The sequence below is a fragment of the Furipterus horrens genome, unplaced genomic scaffold (genome assembly GCF_987537825.1).
Source record: "Furipterus horrens unplaced genomic scaffold, mFurHor1.1.pri manual_scaffold_6, whole genome shotgun sequence".
NCBI classification, from domain to species: domain Eukaryota; kingdom Metazoa; phylum Chordata; class Mammalia; order Chiroptera; family Furipteridae; genus Furipterus; species Furipterus horrens.
Genome location: NW_028327176.1, coordinates 172,649,708 through 172,669,445, shown reverse-complemented (window position 1 = coordinate 172,669,445; position 19,738 = coordinate 172,649,708). Strand labels below are relative to the sequence as shown.

Here is a 19,738-nt window from a genome sequence, read left to right as displayed (position 1 = left end):
CCTGCTTGCTGTTCTCTGAGCTTTCTGGATCTGTGGTTTGACATAATTTGGTGAAATCTGCCATCATTATTGCTTCAAATATTTCATTTGCTTCCCTTTTTCTTCTCTTTCTGGTATTCCCATTACCCATATGTAACCCCTTTAACAGTTGTCTCGCAGCTCGTGGATATTCTGTTTTGTGGGTTTTTTTTTTTATTATTACTTTTCCATTTTGGAAGTTTCTATTAACATATACCTAAGCTCAAAGATTTTTTTTCTCAATTGTGGTCCAGGTTTTAATAAGCCCATCAAAGACATTCTTCATTTCTGTTACAATCTTTTTGATCTCAAGCTTTTTTGTTGTTGTTGTTCTTAGAATTTCTGTCTCTCCGCTGACATTGCATATTGTTCTCCTATGTTGTCTACTCCCTCCATTAGAGCCCTTTGCATATTCACCATAGTTATTTTACATTGCTGGTCTGACACTTCCAACAACATCCCAGCCATATCTGAGTCTGATTCTTGCTCTGTCTCTTCAAACCATGTTTTTTGCCTTTTAACATGCCTTGCAATTTTGTCTTGAAAGGCGGACTTGAGGTACTGGGTTAAAGAAGGTGCAGTGAACAGGCCTTCAGGAATGTGGCAGTTAGGGGTGCACAGGGGAGAGTGTTCATAGTCCTGTGACTGGTGTCAGTCTAGTAAGCCTGTGCCGCTGGGATGTGAACTTCACAAGTGCTTCTCTGGTGTTTCTTTTTGTTTTCCATCCCCTTAAGTGGAACCCGATAGTTAGAGGGGCTGCAGGTGGGTGTTTTTCTTCCTCAGTGTATGGCTAGAGCCAGCTGGGGCTGGGCCTTCCCCTTCCCCCAGACCACTCAAGGCTCTGAAAACACCTGGGCAGGCTGGGCTCTGTTTAATAGCTTCTCCTGAGGGCAGGCCTTGTTAAGAGGACACAATGCTCTGGTGGATTTCAGAATGGTTCCTTTCCCCCTCCTCTTTCTAGAAGCACCGGGGAATGTTTCTTAGACCTTCATTGTGAAGACCTGGTAGGGTTCCTGGAGGCAGAACTCACCAAGCGTGGGGTCTTCTGGGATATTTAATCTTGAGGTTTGTCCTCTCTGAGCCTCCAGCAGTTCGTCAATCACAGTTCAAGTTTCCCTGCCCAGCACTTGTTGCCGAGGAGGGTTCTACTGGTGGGTTTCTGCTCTGGTGAGTCATGATCCTCTGTATCTGCCTATCTGTTTCTCCAGTTTGGGGGAAGTGGTTAATGACCTCGGTTCTCTGATGAAATTAAGGGGAGTTGTTGAATTTTTGTTTCGTTGATCTTTTCCTTGTTGTTAGGCAGGAATGGTGACTTCCAAGCTTCTTACAGGCCAGACCAGAAACTGGACTCCTTTTCCTTTTTATAAAATGATGCATTAATGATATTCTCTGGTCCAGGGTAGACTTTAGTGAAGATATGCACGTTCTAGTCACTGTTTCTGTTATACTCCCTCCCATTTTTAATCTTTTCTGGCTACAAATATTTCTTCCAAATACTTCTCAAGTATTAACAATCTAGTTGTTTCATTTGTGGATTTTCTTCAATTCCACTCAGTCCTTGGGTTGCTAACAACCATACTACCCGTGTTTGCCCATTGTTAACATTTAGACAAGGATGTATTGTTTACACCGTCATTCCTACTATTGTGCTTACAAATCCTGCTTGGTGAACTCAGTTGACTGCAGATGCACATTTGAGCGATGGCTTCAGGAAAGAGTTTACAGAGAATGTTGGGTTCTAAAATGATGGCTCAAAGCTAGATTTCTAAATCGAGTTTTCTCTAAACCTGTTACCATATGTCCGTCTACACTGAAGCTCATCTGTATTTTGGGTCCCCTTCACATTACCTAGAGTAATGACTATCAGCCTTGCCTTCATATTAGAATCACTGGTTGTATTTCTATTTAATTACTTTAAGTGGGTCCTGGTGTCAGTATTTCTAAAATTTCTCCAGTTATTCTACCACGCATCTAGGGTTGAAATCAACTGGCCTAAACCAAGGGGCAGCAAATTATTTCTTTAAAGAACCAGACAGTAAATATTTGGGGCTTTGAAAGTCATATACTCTGTGGTGACTACTCACTTGTGATGGAACAGCCATAGGCAAGTGGGCACGGCTGTGCTCCGACAACTTTGTTTATTGATGCCAAAGCTTTAATTTCACTTAATTTTCATAAGTCATGAAATATTCTTCTTTTGATTTTTTTCAGTTATTCATAAATGTGGAAACCATTCTTGTCTTGCAGGATGTACAGGTTGCAAGTGGGATCTGGCCTGTGGGCCATGGTTTGGAAGCCCTGGTTAATGGTTTATCTGCTTCACTGCCTCAGTTTGGTTCCATAAGAGAAAATGTTTCCTTCCCTAGATCACAGATAACATCATGAATGAGTCCTCGCATTGACTACTTACTTTAAAATAAGTCTTAGCAGAACATTTTAAAACATAGCAATGCATTTCCTTAATATCCTTAGAAATGGTAGGAGTTGACATGCTTTTATTCTACAAGTAACATGCCTGACCTAAATGGCTTAAAGCGGTAGGAAAGGTGTTCTCTCATTAACATATAGATAGTTGCAGGGTTAATTCAGCTTCTCTAGAGGACCTTCAACCCAGGTGTTTTCTGTCTTTCTATTTCACTATGTTCCATATTGGTCCTGGCTGTTGTCTTGCTCCTGGTTGCAAGATGGCTGCAGCAGCCCCAGGCATCCCCTGCAGACATGTAACATCCAGCAAAGAGCCAAAGTATTTTCTTTCATGTATGTATTTTTAATATTAAGCAACCTCTTTTAGAACAAGCCTCTCCTGCTGTATAGGGCTCCCCTTAGTCCCCAAAACCAAATCAGTTCTTGGTGGAGGTGAGATAGCCATGATTGTAACAATATATCCCCTGGCTTGGGGGGGATCTGGTCTGCCTGACACTGGTGGCCTCAGGGTCCCAGAACCAAATCAGGGTTCTGTGAACAAGGAAAAGGAAGAAATGGCAGCTGGGAGAGAATCAACAGAGTCTCACACAGAACTAGAGTCTTAGAATTAAAAAAAACAAAACCTGAAGAAGGCTGTCTGCTGAGCTTCTCATTTCCTTTATTTATTTGCTCCCCTTAAAGACCACCAGGGAATTGTTCAATATAGTTTTTCTGAAAGAACTTTTATTTTCAGTCAACTAGGTTATATTTTGCTTCAGTCCTCAAATCTATTATTTCTATCAGATTACATTTAAAAAGAAATGTATCCTATTTTAGGTTATTTTACTTTTCTAAAACTGTCCCATATTGTATATTTAGCATAAAAATGTTCACATCAAAAAATGGTTTGAAAAGCCACCATTTTTTGTTCATTCTAAACCATCAAAGGGTTGTCTCATTTTGCATTTTGTACTGTGACAAAAGTGAAAATACTTTTCCCAAAAGTTATATCATGGAATAAGTTTAAGGACTACACACATGACCTTCTTGCCGCCTTCCCAGCTTCATGGGCATTTTCATAGGTCTCCCACATGGTACGTGACCCACCTCCACTCCCCCAGGTGACAAGTATGAAGAGAGATTTGTATCCAGTTCAGACTCAGCCGTATTCACCCCACTGAGCATGGACTGAAATTCCACATTTGCAGTTTTCTTGAGAGGATGTCCAGCACCATGGAAGGTGCAGCAGCCCATGGCAGAGAGGCCAGGCTTCTGGTCCCAGCTGCCTCCTCCGAGGTACTGAACATTGGACAAGTCACTTAGCCTCTGAACTCTGGTTTTGACACCTGTGAAGTGAGAGTTTGAACTATGTGATTTATAAGGAAAGAACTAATTGATGTTTCTCATGTGATCCAAAATGTGGACCTTTCCTTTCTAATGTTTAACTGATTGCTGCTGTTACTGCAGTGTGCTGACGGCCACACGCTCAGTCACAGTGGCCCCTAAGACAATGCGTTAGAGCAACGTCCTGCCACCACCGTGCTGCCAATCAGCCCTGATGCCAATCAACCCTGACATTCTGTGCACCATGTCGCCACACCACTGAGTCAAATCCTCTTCCGTTCTCGGAAGAAAGAGGGACACGAAAAAGGAGATAATTTTGGAGAGCTTTATTGTTTTGTTGAACTAAAATGTATGCAAATGTCTGTACTTTCATTTTTAACATGGAAACATTTCACTATTACTTACAACACAGTTGGCCATGGCAGCTCCTTCTAGAACTCCAGCCATCTTGAAGCCCTCACACAGAAGTGAAACCGTGAAGCCCTGAAACATCTGTGTAGGAAGAAGTTTTAATTTGGTGGCACAAGCAGTTACCTTTGGCTTATCAGCATTTGTGTGTCATCTTTCTCTTCAGAGCTAGTTCTTAACGCTCACTAGTGATTCTAATCTTTTTTATCAGCTCACACAGAACTTTCCTTTTTTTTTTTTTTTTTCCCCCCAGTCAGGGGTGTTATACATTTCCAAAGAGCCCAGTCATCTTCAGAACAATCTGGGGACATTTTCCTTAAGGAACCTGACGGGTTCACTGGACTGACACTGTCCGGCCTTTCCCATTCGTCCACAGTCCCCTCCTGGGCCAGATGCCCTTCTTCTCTGCCTCTCCTGCGCGCTCGATTAAGGGCTGGGAGCTGTTTTAGATGGTTTCCAAGGGCGGTTTATACGGGCACCTCCAGTCCAGGTGAGCGCTCTTCATACCGAAGGCGCCCCTCCGGGGCCTCTCTCCCAGGGGCCCCTCGGGTGGCCTCTTCATAGGACGGAGGCAGACAGGCGGAGCGGGGGGCCGCCTCCCTGGGCAGCGGCGAGTAGGGGAAGTCCTGCTCACCGGCCCAGGGCAAGGCGGGCAGGAAGTCGGCCTCCTCCCCGGCGGGCGGGTGCTCCGAGAGGTCGATGCTGAAGACCTGGCCCTGGGGCCGCCGGGCCCTGCAGAGGCGGTACAGGAAGAGCAGCAGGAAGGCCAGGAAGAGCACGATGGTGGCTGGCAGGAGGATGCACAGGAAGGGCTCCACGTCTTCTTGGGCAGAACTTACCCTCTGGGTGCCCTGGAGGTAGGGAACGAAACGGAGTTAGAAGGCGAGAGACGTCCCCTGCCTTTCTTCCATCTCTTATTCTTCTTACCACTCACTCTTAAAAAAATCACGTCTTCATTTATGCCAATAAGCTTGAGCCTACGTGAAACAGAGTGGATTGACAAGATAAAGTATGAATTTAGAAGGCCCAAAATACACGTTGATGATATTCTACAACACTGTCACTAAAGTGTAAATATTAGAATGAATTTTAGATGGTAGGTCCACCACTCATTCTTTGAATAACTTGTACTACTTATGTATTTGATTTAGAATTAGACCCATACTGTTTTATTGCCACAAAAGAATTGTATGGCACTTTAATTTCTTTAATTGTGGAACAAAATCAGACATTATGTGTTCATATCACATGTAAATAACATTTCGAATCTGATTTGATAGCTGATTCTATGATGACTAAGATTTTAAATTTCAGTTTCTTTTTGCATTATTTGTAGGATAAATATGAAAAAGCTTGAACTCTTTAAAGGAGAACAACTGCACATAAATTCTTAAGCAGCCGGCAAGGTGTTGGTTTTGTAGTATTAGCTCAGAATATAAGGATGAGTCCTGATGGGTAAACACTACAATACACATGAAGTGATGCTTCAGCAGCAAGATGGAAAAGTAATACAAAAAATAGACAATGTTCCAAGTTGCATAGATGTTACTTTAAATAAAGCTACTAAGAAATACTAGAAATACTAAAATATTTAGAAGGTTATTATGCAAAACATACAACAACAAATGTAAATATTTGTATCCACCACTAAGAAGAAAAGGAAAAACATTAAAGCCTTATTATTGTGTTTAAGACAAACAAAATACTAAATTCTATCTACTTATTTAAAATAAAACTGAGAGCTGGGGTTCTCTTGCTTTTGGAAAGGACAGTTGTTCTTCTGGTCATAACCTATTTAAAGAATGGCTTATCTAGCACTGACTGTATAATCGTTTTTACTTCTTAAGGAAATTTCAATTATGTGTGTTATTTTGACTGAAGATTAGGTGGTATATTTAACATTTGTAGTGCCAAATAGTTTGTCTTTGGTAAGATATGAGTTAAGATATTTTAACTCAAAGTACATAAAAAATTAAAGGTTTTGTTGGGAAGCAGAGTATCATCTTTGGGTTTGACAGCTCTGGCTTTGAATTCCAGTTTATCTTCTAATACCTTGTCACCATGCACCATCCACTTGCACCCTCTGGGCCTGGATTTTCTTCTCTATGAAATGAAAATAACACATTTTTTGAATGGATTGGCATGAGAATTTAATGAATCAATATGTGTAAAGCAGTTGGTGAATAATAGTTATTTATATATTTATATCTAGATGTCTCAAAGAGTCAAACTAGAAAATTAAATACTAAAAACAGCTGGAAATCATCTAGAAATTTATTGATAAGGCTGAAAAGATATAGCAAAGGAAAAATTTGGTGTTCCTAAGTTTATATTTTAATAGGTATATCTTTCCAGAGAAAATATTTTAGCAACATTAATATTTTTATGTGAAAAAAATATTTTTATCTATGATTTCTGAACTATGGATTGTTTTCTCACACATAATCTAGCTTATTATCAGAACTATTCACTTAAAATCTATCGTGATTTAATAAGGGACTTTGACTACAAAGCTATAAGAGTAGATGGACTCATCAATAATTTACTACAATTACTAAGAAATCAAGTTGGAGTCAAAGAGCTACTAAACTGTGTTTATTTTCTCCCTCTAGATGAATCATTAAAAAATTTAAAGCCTTTATCTCTTAGTACTTGAAGCAATCATTCTTCATTCTTGATAAACATGGACCATTTTGCATAACTTTGCTTTATTCTCCAGCAATTATATGAATGATAATAGTTTCTGAACAGTCAGAGGCATAAACATTTAAATATTCTATCACAACCTGCAAGTTCAATCTGTATAAAATGTAAAGATTTTTAATGTTCTATTTAAAAGGTTTGATGTTATAAATCCTATTATTCACAATTATGCACTTTTGGTATTATCGAAACTAGTTGCAAAAATCCATGAAAGGAGAAACACCACAGTCCCCTCCTGTAATCAGTACTTCCATTGGTTGAGTTAAATTTGTCCAAATATTGAGTGATATTGCTTACCTAACAGCACATTATGACAATATCTTGAGATAAAGAATTCTTGTTTTCCAGTTAAGAGATGCATAGAGCTATTGGAAAAATGTATGGGACCCTTAATTTGCTTATTTACTGATACATAATATGTGGGTTCAAATTGTTCTAACTTTTTAAAATGCAAAATGGTTGTCTTTTTCAATGAGAGGTCCTAATTTGTTTAGTTCTTTCAAAGTGTGTTCTAAAGAAATACTCAGTTAAAAGTGTAACTGCTGAAAAATGTATCATTATATATGCATGTGTAAGTGTTTTTCTGTAAAAGGTGGTTTTGCAGAACTTAAATAACAATCTGATGAGTTGATTTTTCCAAAAAACAAGAAAATAGGTTCATTTCCCTTTTGCTTATGGGATTAGCGGTATCACTCATTTCCCTGCTGATGACAAAATGAATCGAGTTCTTAGTTTTCTACCAATATTTTTCCTCAGTGCTATCTCAGGTCGAGGCTGCTGCTGCATTTCTTAGTCGAGACAGAACCTCCTTAACCCCCTGCTACCCTTTCAGAAGTACGATACTTGGCTTTACCACCTCTTAGAAACAGTGGTCATTGTACAGCCGCAGAGCCACAGGGGGTTTCTTAGCCTGTATACGTAGACATGGCTTACTGAGCAAAGAACAAAGTTGTAAAACCAAGGCATAAAATTTTGTTGACTCCTAAATTCTTTGACATATTTGATACAGCAGGTAGGTGTTCTGGGAATATATTTGAGGCAAGTTTCGAGTTACTTCCTTAGACCACACCAATCAGTGAAATCCTATTTTTGTCTTCCTCATGATGCCCGATGTTGCCACTAAGCTTTAAGATCCGAAACATATAGGCATGGCTGGTAGAAAAACTGACCTGCTTTGGGGAAGAGAAGGCAGAAGTCATAGGTACAGACCTGCAGCTGGGTTTCCTGAAGAGGTAGGCTGGGCTCACTGGTTAACTCCCCATAGGTGCCCCTGTCGGCGTGTCCAAACTTCCTCCAGCTGGTGCCCAGCAGTCCTGGCATGTTTTCATCCAGCCGGGGTGCCGTGCACCCTTCCACCTCGCGGTCCAGATTTCAACAGTGCTGCTTGTTCTTGGCCTGCGTCCAGCTCGGGTGTGCTGGGCTGATGGCTGCCGGTAAACTCCTTTTCTAATGAGTGACAACAGGGCAAAAGAAACCAACCAGAGAGACCTGTCAGGACTGACTATACATATTTAAATGCAGTGCCTCTGGATTTGCTTCTGTGGCCTTTATCACTGTAAGGGTTGGTATCAAATATCAGATACGGAATAGATTTCAGACAGAGCAGTTCTCTGCATTAGCATCACTCCAGTGCAACGAATGGTCACAGCAAATAGCAACTGTTTATATTTAGATGTAAATAAGACCCTCTCCCTCTTCTCCCCACATCCCTCTCCAGAGATCTAGCTAAGCAAGAAAAACTATCCGAGCTGAATTTCCTTTAATTATTTCTAGATTCTCTGGTACAGAGAGAAGGGGTATTTGGTAGAGAAGGAGGACTCATTAATAACATTTTAGTGAATTATTTAGATGAGAGACGCTAATGATAAAGTTGTACAGAAGCCAGATAGCTCAGACTATTTGGCTGGAATGTTTGCTGGTTTCGATTAAAAAGAAAAAGAAAAGGAAAGAAAATCAAATTACTGATATCTAAATAGTCTTTCTTCTGATTGTCTTGTGAACTTTATAAAATTATTTGTATCAAGTTTATAATAAGAAACTTTCAATTTGAAGTTTACCAAGGCAACTTTGGGATGTTTAATTCTATTTGAAAACATTTGAGAAAACATTTAAGACATGGTGGTTGAGTTTTTTTCCTTTAGGAAAGTAAAGTTAAGCTTCAAATATTTACCCAAATGGTTACAACTCAGTATTGCAACTATCCACATCCTTACTTAAGCATCATTTCATCCAAGTGACTGTCATGATGCTGAAATAGTATTTCTTAATTGAGACTTTTCTTCTTCTTAATTAAGATTCTCAACCACTGGCCCATGGTGGTCTATGCATAGGTTTTGGGGGTGGTCAATTCTGAACTTTGCAGGCACATCCAGTTTTCTTGGAGGGGTCCATAATTTTCATCACCTTTTCAGAAACAGCTGCTCCCCACCAATGCAATTTAGCACTTTGCCAAACTTCATATTTATGATAAAAGTTTTCACAAAGTTTCCCAGTGCCTTGATCAGCATGCTATTGTAGAATTCCTTTGTCATTTTATCCTTTTATTTCTTATTGTTGAGTAAGTTGACTTTGTGCTTTCAGTGAACATGTTGCCTTGTACCATTGATGCGTCTCTATTTTAAGTCAATCGTATAATTTCGTGCCAATACACTAGAAGCACCTGGTGACCAGTGTGTTCTTTTCTTTTATGCATATCAGTGGCTTTGCCAATACTATGTCCTCAACATGGACCATCCTTCTCCACCTTATTTAAATGTCTTCAAATTGGAAGTCTGGATCAAAAGCATTAAATATACATCTGTAATGTTGACTCTCCTCCAGCACTGAATGAATAAGGCAGTTCTTTCATGGATATGGTTTTGGGGACCAAGAGAAACTATACTAATAAAAAAACATATCAGAAGGTGATTAATGCTATAGAGAAAAAGCAGAGAAGAAGCACAAAATAAGTGCTGAAGGGAAGGGAACACTTTTAATGGAGAAAGTCATTTAGGATCCCATAGGGAGAGTGATAGAAAAAGCTATTACTGCAGAGGATTGAGCAAAGAAGATAGGAAGGAAGAGCATCGCAGACTAAGGGAACAGTCAGTGCAAAGTCCGTGAGGCACTCACATGTCAGGTAAGTTCTCAGAATGGCTAGTAGGTCAGGGTGGCTGGAGCAGTGAGTCAGAAAGTAGGAGGCAAGGTCAGAGAGGATATGTGGAGGTGATAGGGCAGCACAGACTGCACAGCCCATAGAACATTGAGGAGTGATGAGATCTGACTTCAACTTTAAAAGGATGACTCATGCCTCAGTGTGAAATAGAAATAAGAATTAAGGGCAAATGCAGGGAGACCAGTTAGGGGCTTTTAATAATTCATGGGAGAAATAATACATCTAGAGTAGTGGCCTTAGAGATGGTGAAATTCCAGATATATTTTAGGGACAGAACTAAGATTTCTTGAACTGAACATGGTGCAGGATGAAAAAAATACCAAAAATTATTCTGTTTTAGGCTTCATCACCTGAAAGGATGATTATTGTCATTTACAAAGACAAGGAAAGACAGGAAGGGGCAGGTTGCCTTACTTTTGTAGTGATTGGGAATTGAATTTTTGACCTGGTAGTTTGCAATGACTTTGGATATTGGAATTTAGCATTTAGGAGTGAGAACAAAACCATAGAGAATAGTTGGGACTCATTGACAGGTATTTAAAACTATGAGACTTAATTTGCAATAACATTGATGGACCTACAAGGAATTATTCTAAGTGAAATAATTCAGACAGAGAAAGACAAATGCCTTATGATTTTACTTTTATGTGGACTCTAGAGAACAAAATAAATAAACCAAAAAGAAACAGACTGATAGACTCAGAGAACAAACTGATGGTTGTCAGATGGGAGGGCAGTGGAGGAGCTGGGTGAAAAGGTGAAGGGATTAAGAAGTACAAATTGGCGGTTACAAAATAGTCACAGGGATGTAAAGTACCGCGTAGGGAATATAGTCAATAATTTGGAATAACTATGCTTCCAGGTAGATACTTGGTTTGTTGGGGAAATCATTTTGTAAATTATATTAATGGCTAACTCCTATGCTGTACACCTGAAACTAATGTAAAATAGTACTGTCAGTTGTAATGGAAAACAAATAAAATTTTCAAAACTATAAGACTTAAGATCACCAAGAGAATGAGTGTCAGCAGCATGGGAAGGCAGAGTAAGTGCTCAGTGAGGCAGAAGAGAAAACACGAGTGTGTGGTGTCAGGAATTGAAGGGAAAACAATGTTTCTGGAAGGAGGGAATAGTCTCTGTCTTAAAAGCTACTGTATGATCAAGTAAGATGATAAATGAAACTTACTGCTGGATTTAACAAAATGGGAAGGTGTGTCATTTATTATTAGGACAAGAACAATTTTGGTGGGGTGGTTGGTCAAAAAGACTTTCTGGGATGGTTATAAGAGAGAAAGGGAGAAGACTTGGAGATAATGAATATAAACAACTCGAGTTGTTTTGCTTGAAAGGGGAGAAAAGAAATGCTAAATAGCTGGACAGAGAAATGGAGTCAAGAGAGTTCTATACAGAAATAGCATATTAATAGATTACAGAGGGAAGAGAACATGTCAACCCTCAGCAATTTCACTTCTAGGGATTCATCCTAAGGAAGTAATCTGGTAAATACTCAAAGATACACGTTGTTAAAAGATGGTTTAACACATTTTAAATGTCTATCATAACAACTAGAAATAAAAAATTCCACAAAATAACCTAAATGCTTAATAAGTTAAGGTATACACATATAATGACATTATTATCTGAAAATTAATACCAGAAATATGTACACATACCATATTGAAAAGAACTTGTCAGGAAATTGCATGTTGATTATAAATATGATAAATTTATACATCTCTGCATATAGAAACAAGTTGATGTTAACAATGGTATTTTTCCTAAGTCGTGGGATTATGAATTTTTTTTATGGAACTGCAGTTCATTTTACTGATCGACATTTTTTTTTTTAAATCCTCACCTGAGGAGATTGTTATTCATCTTAAGAGAGAGGGAAGGGCTAGAGAGAGAGAGGGAGAAATATCAAATGTGAGAGAGAAACATTGATCAGTTGCCTCTTCTATACACCCCAACCAAGATCTAACCTGCAACCCAGGCATGTGCCCTGACTTGGAATTGAACCCACGACCTTTTGGTTTATGGGAGGATGCTCCAACCAATTGAGTTACACAGGCCAGGGCTGATCAACATTTTATAATTGTTCTATGAATATGTATCATATAAATAAGACATAATAATTTCCAAGATTTGTCCATTCTTGGAGGCCCACATAAAGGCCACATTGTTGTAGTACATATGCAATTTCCTGCCCTCCACTAAAATTAGGAATGAATCACAGTTTGCTCTGGATTCTCACAGCATGTTAGGTATTTCAATATTATAGCACTTATTTGAGTCAGCTTTGTATTATTTAAAAAATAAGTTAGGGGATGGTTAGTTGACTTAGAAAAGGACTTACTACTAAAGAGTTGCATGAAATAATGATCTCTGGCATGACTTCCAGCATATAAGGATGTGTTTAGCCTGTAGAGCTAAGCCTGAGTGTGATATAACTTACAGAAATGCTATAGTATTTCAACTCTAGAAACTAACCTGTGTAGATTTCTATGATAAAAGGCCTTTTTCTCAAAGGCCTCCATGGTGTATCCTCATCATTTCAATACTTTTCCCCCAACACTTCCATTTTTCCCATGGGCTTTTTAGCTAAGAGTCCCCTGCTTAGGATTTTTATAGCTTGGTTTTAATTACAAACACTACAATTAGTCTAAAAGTTTTATCAGCTACTGCTAAGACTCCTCTAAGTATTTAAGAACTGAGAAGAGTTTTTCCGTGTTCTACTTAATTCTTCTCCCTCTCACTCTTAAAAACAATATATGAATGTCTTCACACATTTGATTGCTCTGTTTTTTCTTACTTCCCTTGAACTCAACATTTTAAATTTGCTACTATAATTTCAAGAATTCCAAGACTTCTAGGTTTTCTGGTTCTACTGGTTTGCGGGTCAGTTGGTCATAGGGGAGGTTTATTTCTGCTCTGTTCAACTTTTCATCTGAGTTAATAAGGGGCGAAAATCCCTGAAAACCAATGGTCAGGGATGGTTCAAATAAACTAAAGATGCTGATAAAATATAGTTATTTCTCACATTTAATTTCTAAACTAGTAGATACATTTGAATTTTAGCAAACTGTACAGTGTACTTTCTCAAGATGCCATTATAAGAATTAAATAAACTTATATTTGATTAGGATGACTGAAAAACTAATCAGTGGCCTGCAGGCAGCACTGTGACAAATTTCTCTGCCTAAATCAGAGTTCCTTGGAGACCTGGGGGTTCATGGAAGGGTCAGCAGACCTGGCCTTGATTTTTGTTCTGCTTGGGCCCTGATAATTAATCTAGAAACAAAGAAAGAGTTTGACTAAATTCACTAGCAATACAGCCTGAAAAAGGGAGATTCCCCCATAACAATTTTTTAAAACCAACAAAAAAGACAATAAAAAAAAGTTATTGCTATGAAGTTTACATTGGAAAAATGTGAATACTTATGGAATTGGAGGTTTGAACAGAAAATTGAAAAAAAAAGTATCACCCCAGAAATTTCCTTTCTTTTTTAGTCAACTACTTTAAAAAAATCTCTAATTACAATGGAGGAGGATTTTTTAAAATCTTAATTCTTCAGAAAAATCAGGGAGCAAGATATGAAATTTATAATTTTATGATGTTCTCTGATTGTGAACTCAGATATTTTCAAACATTTGGTCTTTAGCTTTCTATGCTGGGAATCAAGGAAAATCTAGGCATATTTAAAATAAGATAATGATCACATATGTTTAGAAATCAAATTGATAGTCTTGAATTTAAAACAGGAACTAGTAGGTAAATATATTTAAGTTAATGTAATTTGTTTATATATTTTTAAAAATTCATGTATGACAGGAAGTCCATCAGATGGGGTGAAGGAACATCATCATTTAATACCTAAATTGCCATGTATTATTTTATAAGCTACTTTTACAACAATTCTGTGTTATAACAGTTATTCCTAATTTGCAGATTAGGAAGTTAAGGGTTGCATTAAACTGTCTCAGGAGAACAAGTTTCAAAAGTTTTCCAAGATTATACAATTCCAGGAGCCAAGTTTGGATGTGACTATATCTCACTGTGGGAAAAAAGAAGTTTCGTTGACGAAGAAGGCTGTTCCTCTTCTAACAGGAGTAACAGCCTTATGACTAGAGGAGGCGAACGTCATATGATGATAAACACGAAGTCTCAGGGGAAGAAATAGTTGCCTTAGAACTCCTATTCTTCCTCCAGCATCATTTATTTTGCGACACCTTCTCTGACTTTCCTCTCAGCCCAGAGGCAGTCCACTACCACCTCTGGTCTGCATCTGTGCAAAGCACATGCTTTCATTAGCTCGCGTGTTATATTTTGCGTCGATATCATCTGAAAGTCTTATTTTTTACGCCACTAATAGAAGACAAAGAGTTGTCTTTTAAATGACATCCTCTGACACGTAGCAGGCACCCCAGCTCTTTGGGCAGGCTGCGTGAAGTGCTGGAGTCCCTGTGTAACGTGCATTACTCTTAAACACTGTCGGAAAGACGACCTCAGCAGAGGCTCTCATTGGATTGCATGCACTTGGAGCATGCCGGGTGGCCCTGGGAGTTGTCCCGTTGGCTGTGGAACGACACCCAAATCCTGGGCTCTGCTCTCTCTCTGTGGAGGTCTCTGCTCATTCAAACTCACCTGTTGCCGGAGTTTGACCAGTTGCTTGTACACTGTGCTGCCATTAACTTGAGCTCATCAGAAACCCCCAAAAGATGTTCTCAATAAAATACCTTTAAGTAATGTCCCTTAAAGATCCCAAATGCTTCTGGGAACATTTTAATCTGAAATTAATTAATTAATTAATTTCCTCACTCACCTGAGCATATGTTCAGCAATTTTTAGAGAGAAGGTGGAGAGAGAGAAACATCAATGTGAGAGGCATAAGGAGCATCTCTACAGTGGAGGGATTGGAATGTGGTCATGGGGATGAAAGAAAACAAGACCTCTCTGTTCACACCTTTGTGTATAGCCCTGACTTGGAGAGTGATGGTAATGTTTCACATACCCAATGTTTTTACTTTTTTATAAATTGGTCAATTTTACCTTTTTAAATTTATTAGCATCATGGGTATTATTTTTCTTTAAATCTCACCTGTATCTATGGTTATGTCCTTTTTTTTCCCTTCCTCAATTTAATTTTTTGTGCTTTCTAACTTTTTTCTTCCTTGAACAAGACTATAGATTTTTCAATTCTGTTTATCTTTTCTGAAGACCATACTGGATTTCTTGGTTCTTTGTTTTATATTTTATTAATGAAGGTATATAGTTCATATACCTTCATTTCTTTATCTGATCATTTTTAAGTATGAGTCCTTTAGAGTTAAAGTTGTTTATTTTTGCTTAATCTCTCTCAGGAGAGTGAGAGTAGATTTTTTCCCCTCAGTATGTTTGGTAACTTTTAAAATCGAGAGTTCGTGTTTGTTGAATCTGACCTGTGGGAATCCTAAATTGAAGATGTTTTCCTGGAGATGATTTGCACTCAGTACTGCTGGGGCCACCCACCGCCAGCCTAGGATCACTCAGGAACAGCTGGGAATTCAGGATTAAATGTGGCTGTTGCAGATTCTGCTTGTCCACCTTGTTGGAAACCTCAGGCTCAGTCTCCCAGTTCCCTGGTGACAGAGGAAACTCTATCTTCCTGCTCTCCGCTCTGGTTTCAGCTTCTCCTCACTCTGCCTGTGAGATTCTTAAGCATCGTGCTGCACATTGCTGTCAAATAGAGCATTTTTTATTGTATTTGATTATAAAGTTGTATTTTTTTTTTTTTATGACTAACTCTAAGCTCTAGTTTTCCGACAAACATTCTGTGAGCCATACTATTAGATTTCAGCCTCTTCATTTTATAGGCGAGAAAACTGAAGCTGTGTGACTGGTACAGTATTTCATGATGAGCCTGTGTCAGAGGCAGGGAAAAATCCTTGACGTCATAAAACCAGTGTGCTTTCTAAGCCTGGAAAGTTCCATAAGTGGAACATCCATTTCTTCCTTGGAGGGGTGTTCCTGTATGTGATGTGTCTCAGCATTAGACACATTTATATGATATTTGTTAAAATATGTAAGTAAAATATCTAAGATTTTTTGTGTGGGTGAGGGAGAAGTGAGATTGATGTTATCAACGGTGAAAGGTATAGATATTGTTCTTGGTTAGAGGTGTATGCTGTCTAGTTTCCCAATAGTTAGGCTAGGTGTCATGGAAAGACATTTGTATACTCTTGGGTATTGCTGTTGAAATACAGAGGGGAAGGCATTAATAATACGTTCGTGGCCCAATTTATCCAGATGAAAGCGTTTGAATTGAAATGTGCATTATTTAACGGTCCTATTCTTTGACATGCAATTGGGATACTGGTGATTTAACTTGGAGACATTGTATTTGAAATGACAACTTTAATCTGCATTAGTATTTTAAGACTTAAAAAACAATATCTCTCAAAAATTTGCTGAATCTTGTATTTCAATTTCTTGCCTTCATATATTTTTGCTTATACTCATATTTTTAATACTTCTGCTGAAATATATGGACCTGCAAATAGATATTTCTTAGCACTGTTAAAATATAATAAACAGTATTGAATTGAAATTTGAACCTCTTTATTGGTTCATTCACTGAATTATAGAATAGGGATTCTTAGCTTGTGGAGTCTAAGTTCAGGGTCTCAAATTCTTAAAAACCACCAAGCAAGTGGTGTAGATCCCTTCCTACTTAGCAATATTTTCATCATTTATTGAGCAAGTATTGCTACTGGGTATCTGTTACGTTCCAGACATTGTAATGAGTCCATATAAAATAGTCCCTGCCCAAAGAAGCCTGCCATTGTGCATCAGACAGAGCAGCAAATGAACAGTTAAAGGTCAACATGAAGCATTTGGCCTGCTGCATGCTCAGAGAACAAGTGGAACCCTTAAGGAGCATCTAAGCCCTGAGAGACGTGAGAACGGTCTTCCGGCAGGACTGTGCAGTCAGCTCTTTCTCACTCTTGCCAGACAATCACCATTCTAACTCCTTGGCTAATCCCCCTTCTTCTCTCTCAGGCTCAGACTTCCCTCTGAAACAACTATTAAGAATTAAAAATGGAGAGCTATTCTATGTTTATGGGTCAGAAGTGTTAAGGTGTAAATTATTCCCAAAATTGACTTACGAATCCAGTGCAATCCCAAACTAAAGTCCAGCAGGTTTTTTTTGAGGAAATGGCTAAGATTTTATAAAATGGATATAGACATAGAAAAGACTTGAAATAGTCAAAGCAATATTTATTTATTTATTTTTTAACAAGGTTACTTCATTTTTATTTTTATTTTATTTATCTGTTTTTAGAGAGAGGGGAAAGGAGAAAGAGAGGGAGAGAAACATCAATGTACGGTTGCCTCTCACGCGCCCCTAACTGGGGGCCTGGCGTGCAACCTAGTCATGTGCCCTGACTGGGAATTGAACCAGCGACACTTGGTTCACAGGCCGACACTCAATCCACTGAGCCATAGCAGCAATTTTTGAAAAACAATGGGTTGAATGATTTATACTTTGCAATCTCAAGGCTTCCTCTAAAGGTGCAGTAACCACGTTGGTGTGGGACAGAATGAGCATATAGATCACTTGAAGAGAATGGAATCCAGAAATAAATCCACAGTCCATGGTCTACTTATATATTTTTTAATATACAAGGTGAATCCATAAGGAAATTACAATCTTTCCAACTAATGGTACTGGAAACATTTTGTCATCTATGTGCGGTGAAATAAAACTCAAAAGTTCATACTATATGGAAAAACTAAACGTGTGTCATTGACTTAAATGAAGAGTGTTAACACAAAAAAAGCTGCTAGAAAAGAAAATGACAATTTTTTGTGAGCCTCCATTAGGCAAAGATTTGTTAGATAAGGTAAAAATCACCAATCATAAAAAAAATTAAATGTGATAATTTTGATTTTGTCAAATTAAAACATTTTTTTTCTAAATTTACAATGAAAAGACAGGCACAAACCTATGGATAAAGGATGGTATCCTAATATAGAAAGAACTCTTACAACACAATAACCCAATCTCCCTGATGATACAGATATTGGCAGGGATATGGAGCAACTAAGAACTCTCATATTAGCTGGTGGGCATACAAAATACTATTGACACTTTGGATAAAAGCTCCACAGTGTTTTTAAAAATGTAAAACCCACACTTACCCCAAGATATCAATGCCACTGCTAGGCATTTACCCAAGAGATAAAATATATGTTCACACAAAGGCGTGATGGTTCATAGTAGTTTTGTTCATGAGCATCCCTATGTTCATGCAAAGTTATAAATGATTAGTCATAGCAGTTTTATTAATAAAAGTTCCTAATTGGAAACAAATTGTACATCAACTGATAACTGGCAGACACATTATAGAGGATCCATAGAATGAAATACTATGCAATTAAAAAAAAATAAATTACACAACATGGATAAATCTCAAAAGAATTATGCTTAGTATGACAAGCCAGATACAAAAGATTATATACTGCCTGATGCTATTTATATAAAATTCTAGAAAAAGAAAACTCTGGAAACAAAACAAAACAGTGGTTGCCAAGGACTGGCCAAGAGGGGAATGGCTGAATGCTAAGTGGCTTGAGGAAATGGTTGAGTAAGGAGAGTCTATGTCTTGGTTGAGGTGTTGGCTCCACAGCTCTGTATTTGTCACACTCAACGAATTTTACACTGAACAGTGGCATATTTTACTATATCTAATTTAGACCTCTATAAAGGTGGTTTTTGAAAAAATCCTGTGAGAATGCATGGTGTAGGAGCTGGAGCTGGAATAGTGTTGGTAGGCTGGAAGGTTCAAAGGTTTGAAGGAATTGTTGAATTTTGAAAAGCAGTTGACTGGGAGCTCCATGAGGACAGGACAGGGGCTGTCTTGTGCACCACTATATATCCAGGCGGTGTCACAGTGCTCAGCACATGGTATGTGTGCAGGTGAAACTTACTGATTGCGTAAAGAGTGATAGTCTTTCCAAGTATCATAGAATAAAGATTAGGACCGACGAAAGGGGCAGTGAGGATTTCCAGAGACTGGCAGGACAAGGCCAGGGAAGGAGAATGGTGCAGAGCCCTCAGTGCTGCACATGAACTTGACCCTAATAATAGCAATATTTAAAGCTGTGTTCTGTCAACAAGAACAGATAAATACATACTGTTTCTTTAAAAGAGATACACAAAATGCTCTGGTGTCAATGTGAATGGAGGACTGAGAGGACAGTGTAGAATGAGGGGGAGCCTCTGAGAGGGATGTACTGGGTTAAAGGAGAGCGCAAATGTAGTGGAAATGAACATGATAAAAAGGCCTTGAAGGTATGTTAGCTTTTCTTTTCATGAACTTCTTCCGCCCAGTCTTGTCTTTTTAAAAATGTTTTTTTCTGATTATCAGAGTAACCAGTGCAGAAGAATTACAAAATTAAACATAGGAGAAAATGAACATGATTCTATCAACTTTGAAATCTTAGTATATACAGGGTGGGCCGATAGTTGTAAGTATGTAAAACAAATTATTCTCGTATTCTTATTTATTAGTTGTATTATTTTCCATACAAACAACTGTAAACCTACTCTTGCCCCTCCCTGTATACTTCATATTTGCGTGTGTGTTTATGTGCGTAATTGTGTGTGTATTTTAAACAAACATGAAGGTCAGATTTACACATTTTTAAACTTGGAAAAGGGCAGT

At 38.3% G+C, this 19,738-nt stretch overlaps 1 protein-coding gene across 1 annotated transcript; it reads right to left on the bottom strand.

Annotated features, from left to right (window-relative positions):
* Nucleotides 1–4,451: 4,451 nt before the first annotated feature.
* SMIM28 (small integral membrane protein 28) lies at nucleotides 4,452–8,293 on the bottom strand. Its single transcript, XM_090280673.1, has 2 exons — nucleotides 8,086–8,293; nucleotides 4,452–5,024 (listed from the first exon to the last, which is right to left on the bottom strand). The coding sequence occupies exons 1-2, from the start codon at nucleotides 8,194–8,196 to the stop codon at nucleotides 4,641–4,643; spliced, it is 495 nt and encodes a 164-aa protein (XP_090136799.1). The 5' UTR covers nucleotides 8,197–8,293; the 3' UTR covers nucleotides 4,452–4,640.
* Nucleotides 8,294–19,738: the final 11,445 nt, after the last annotated feature.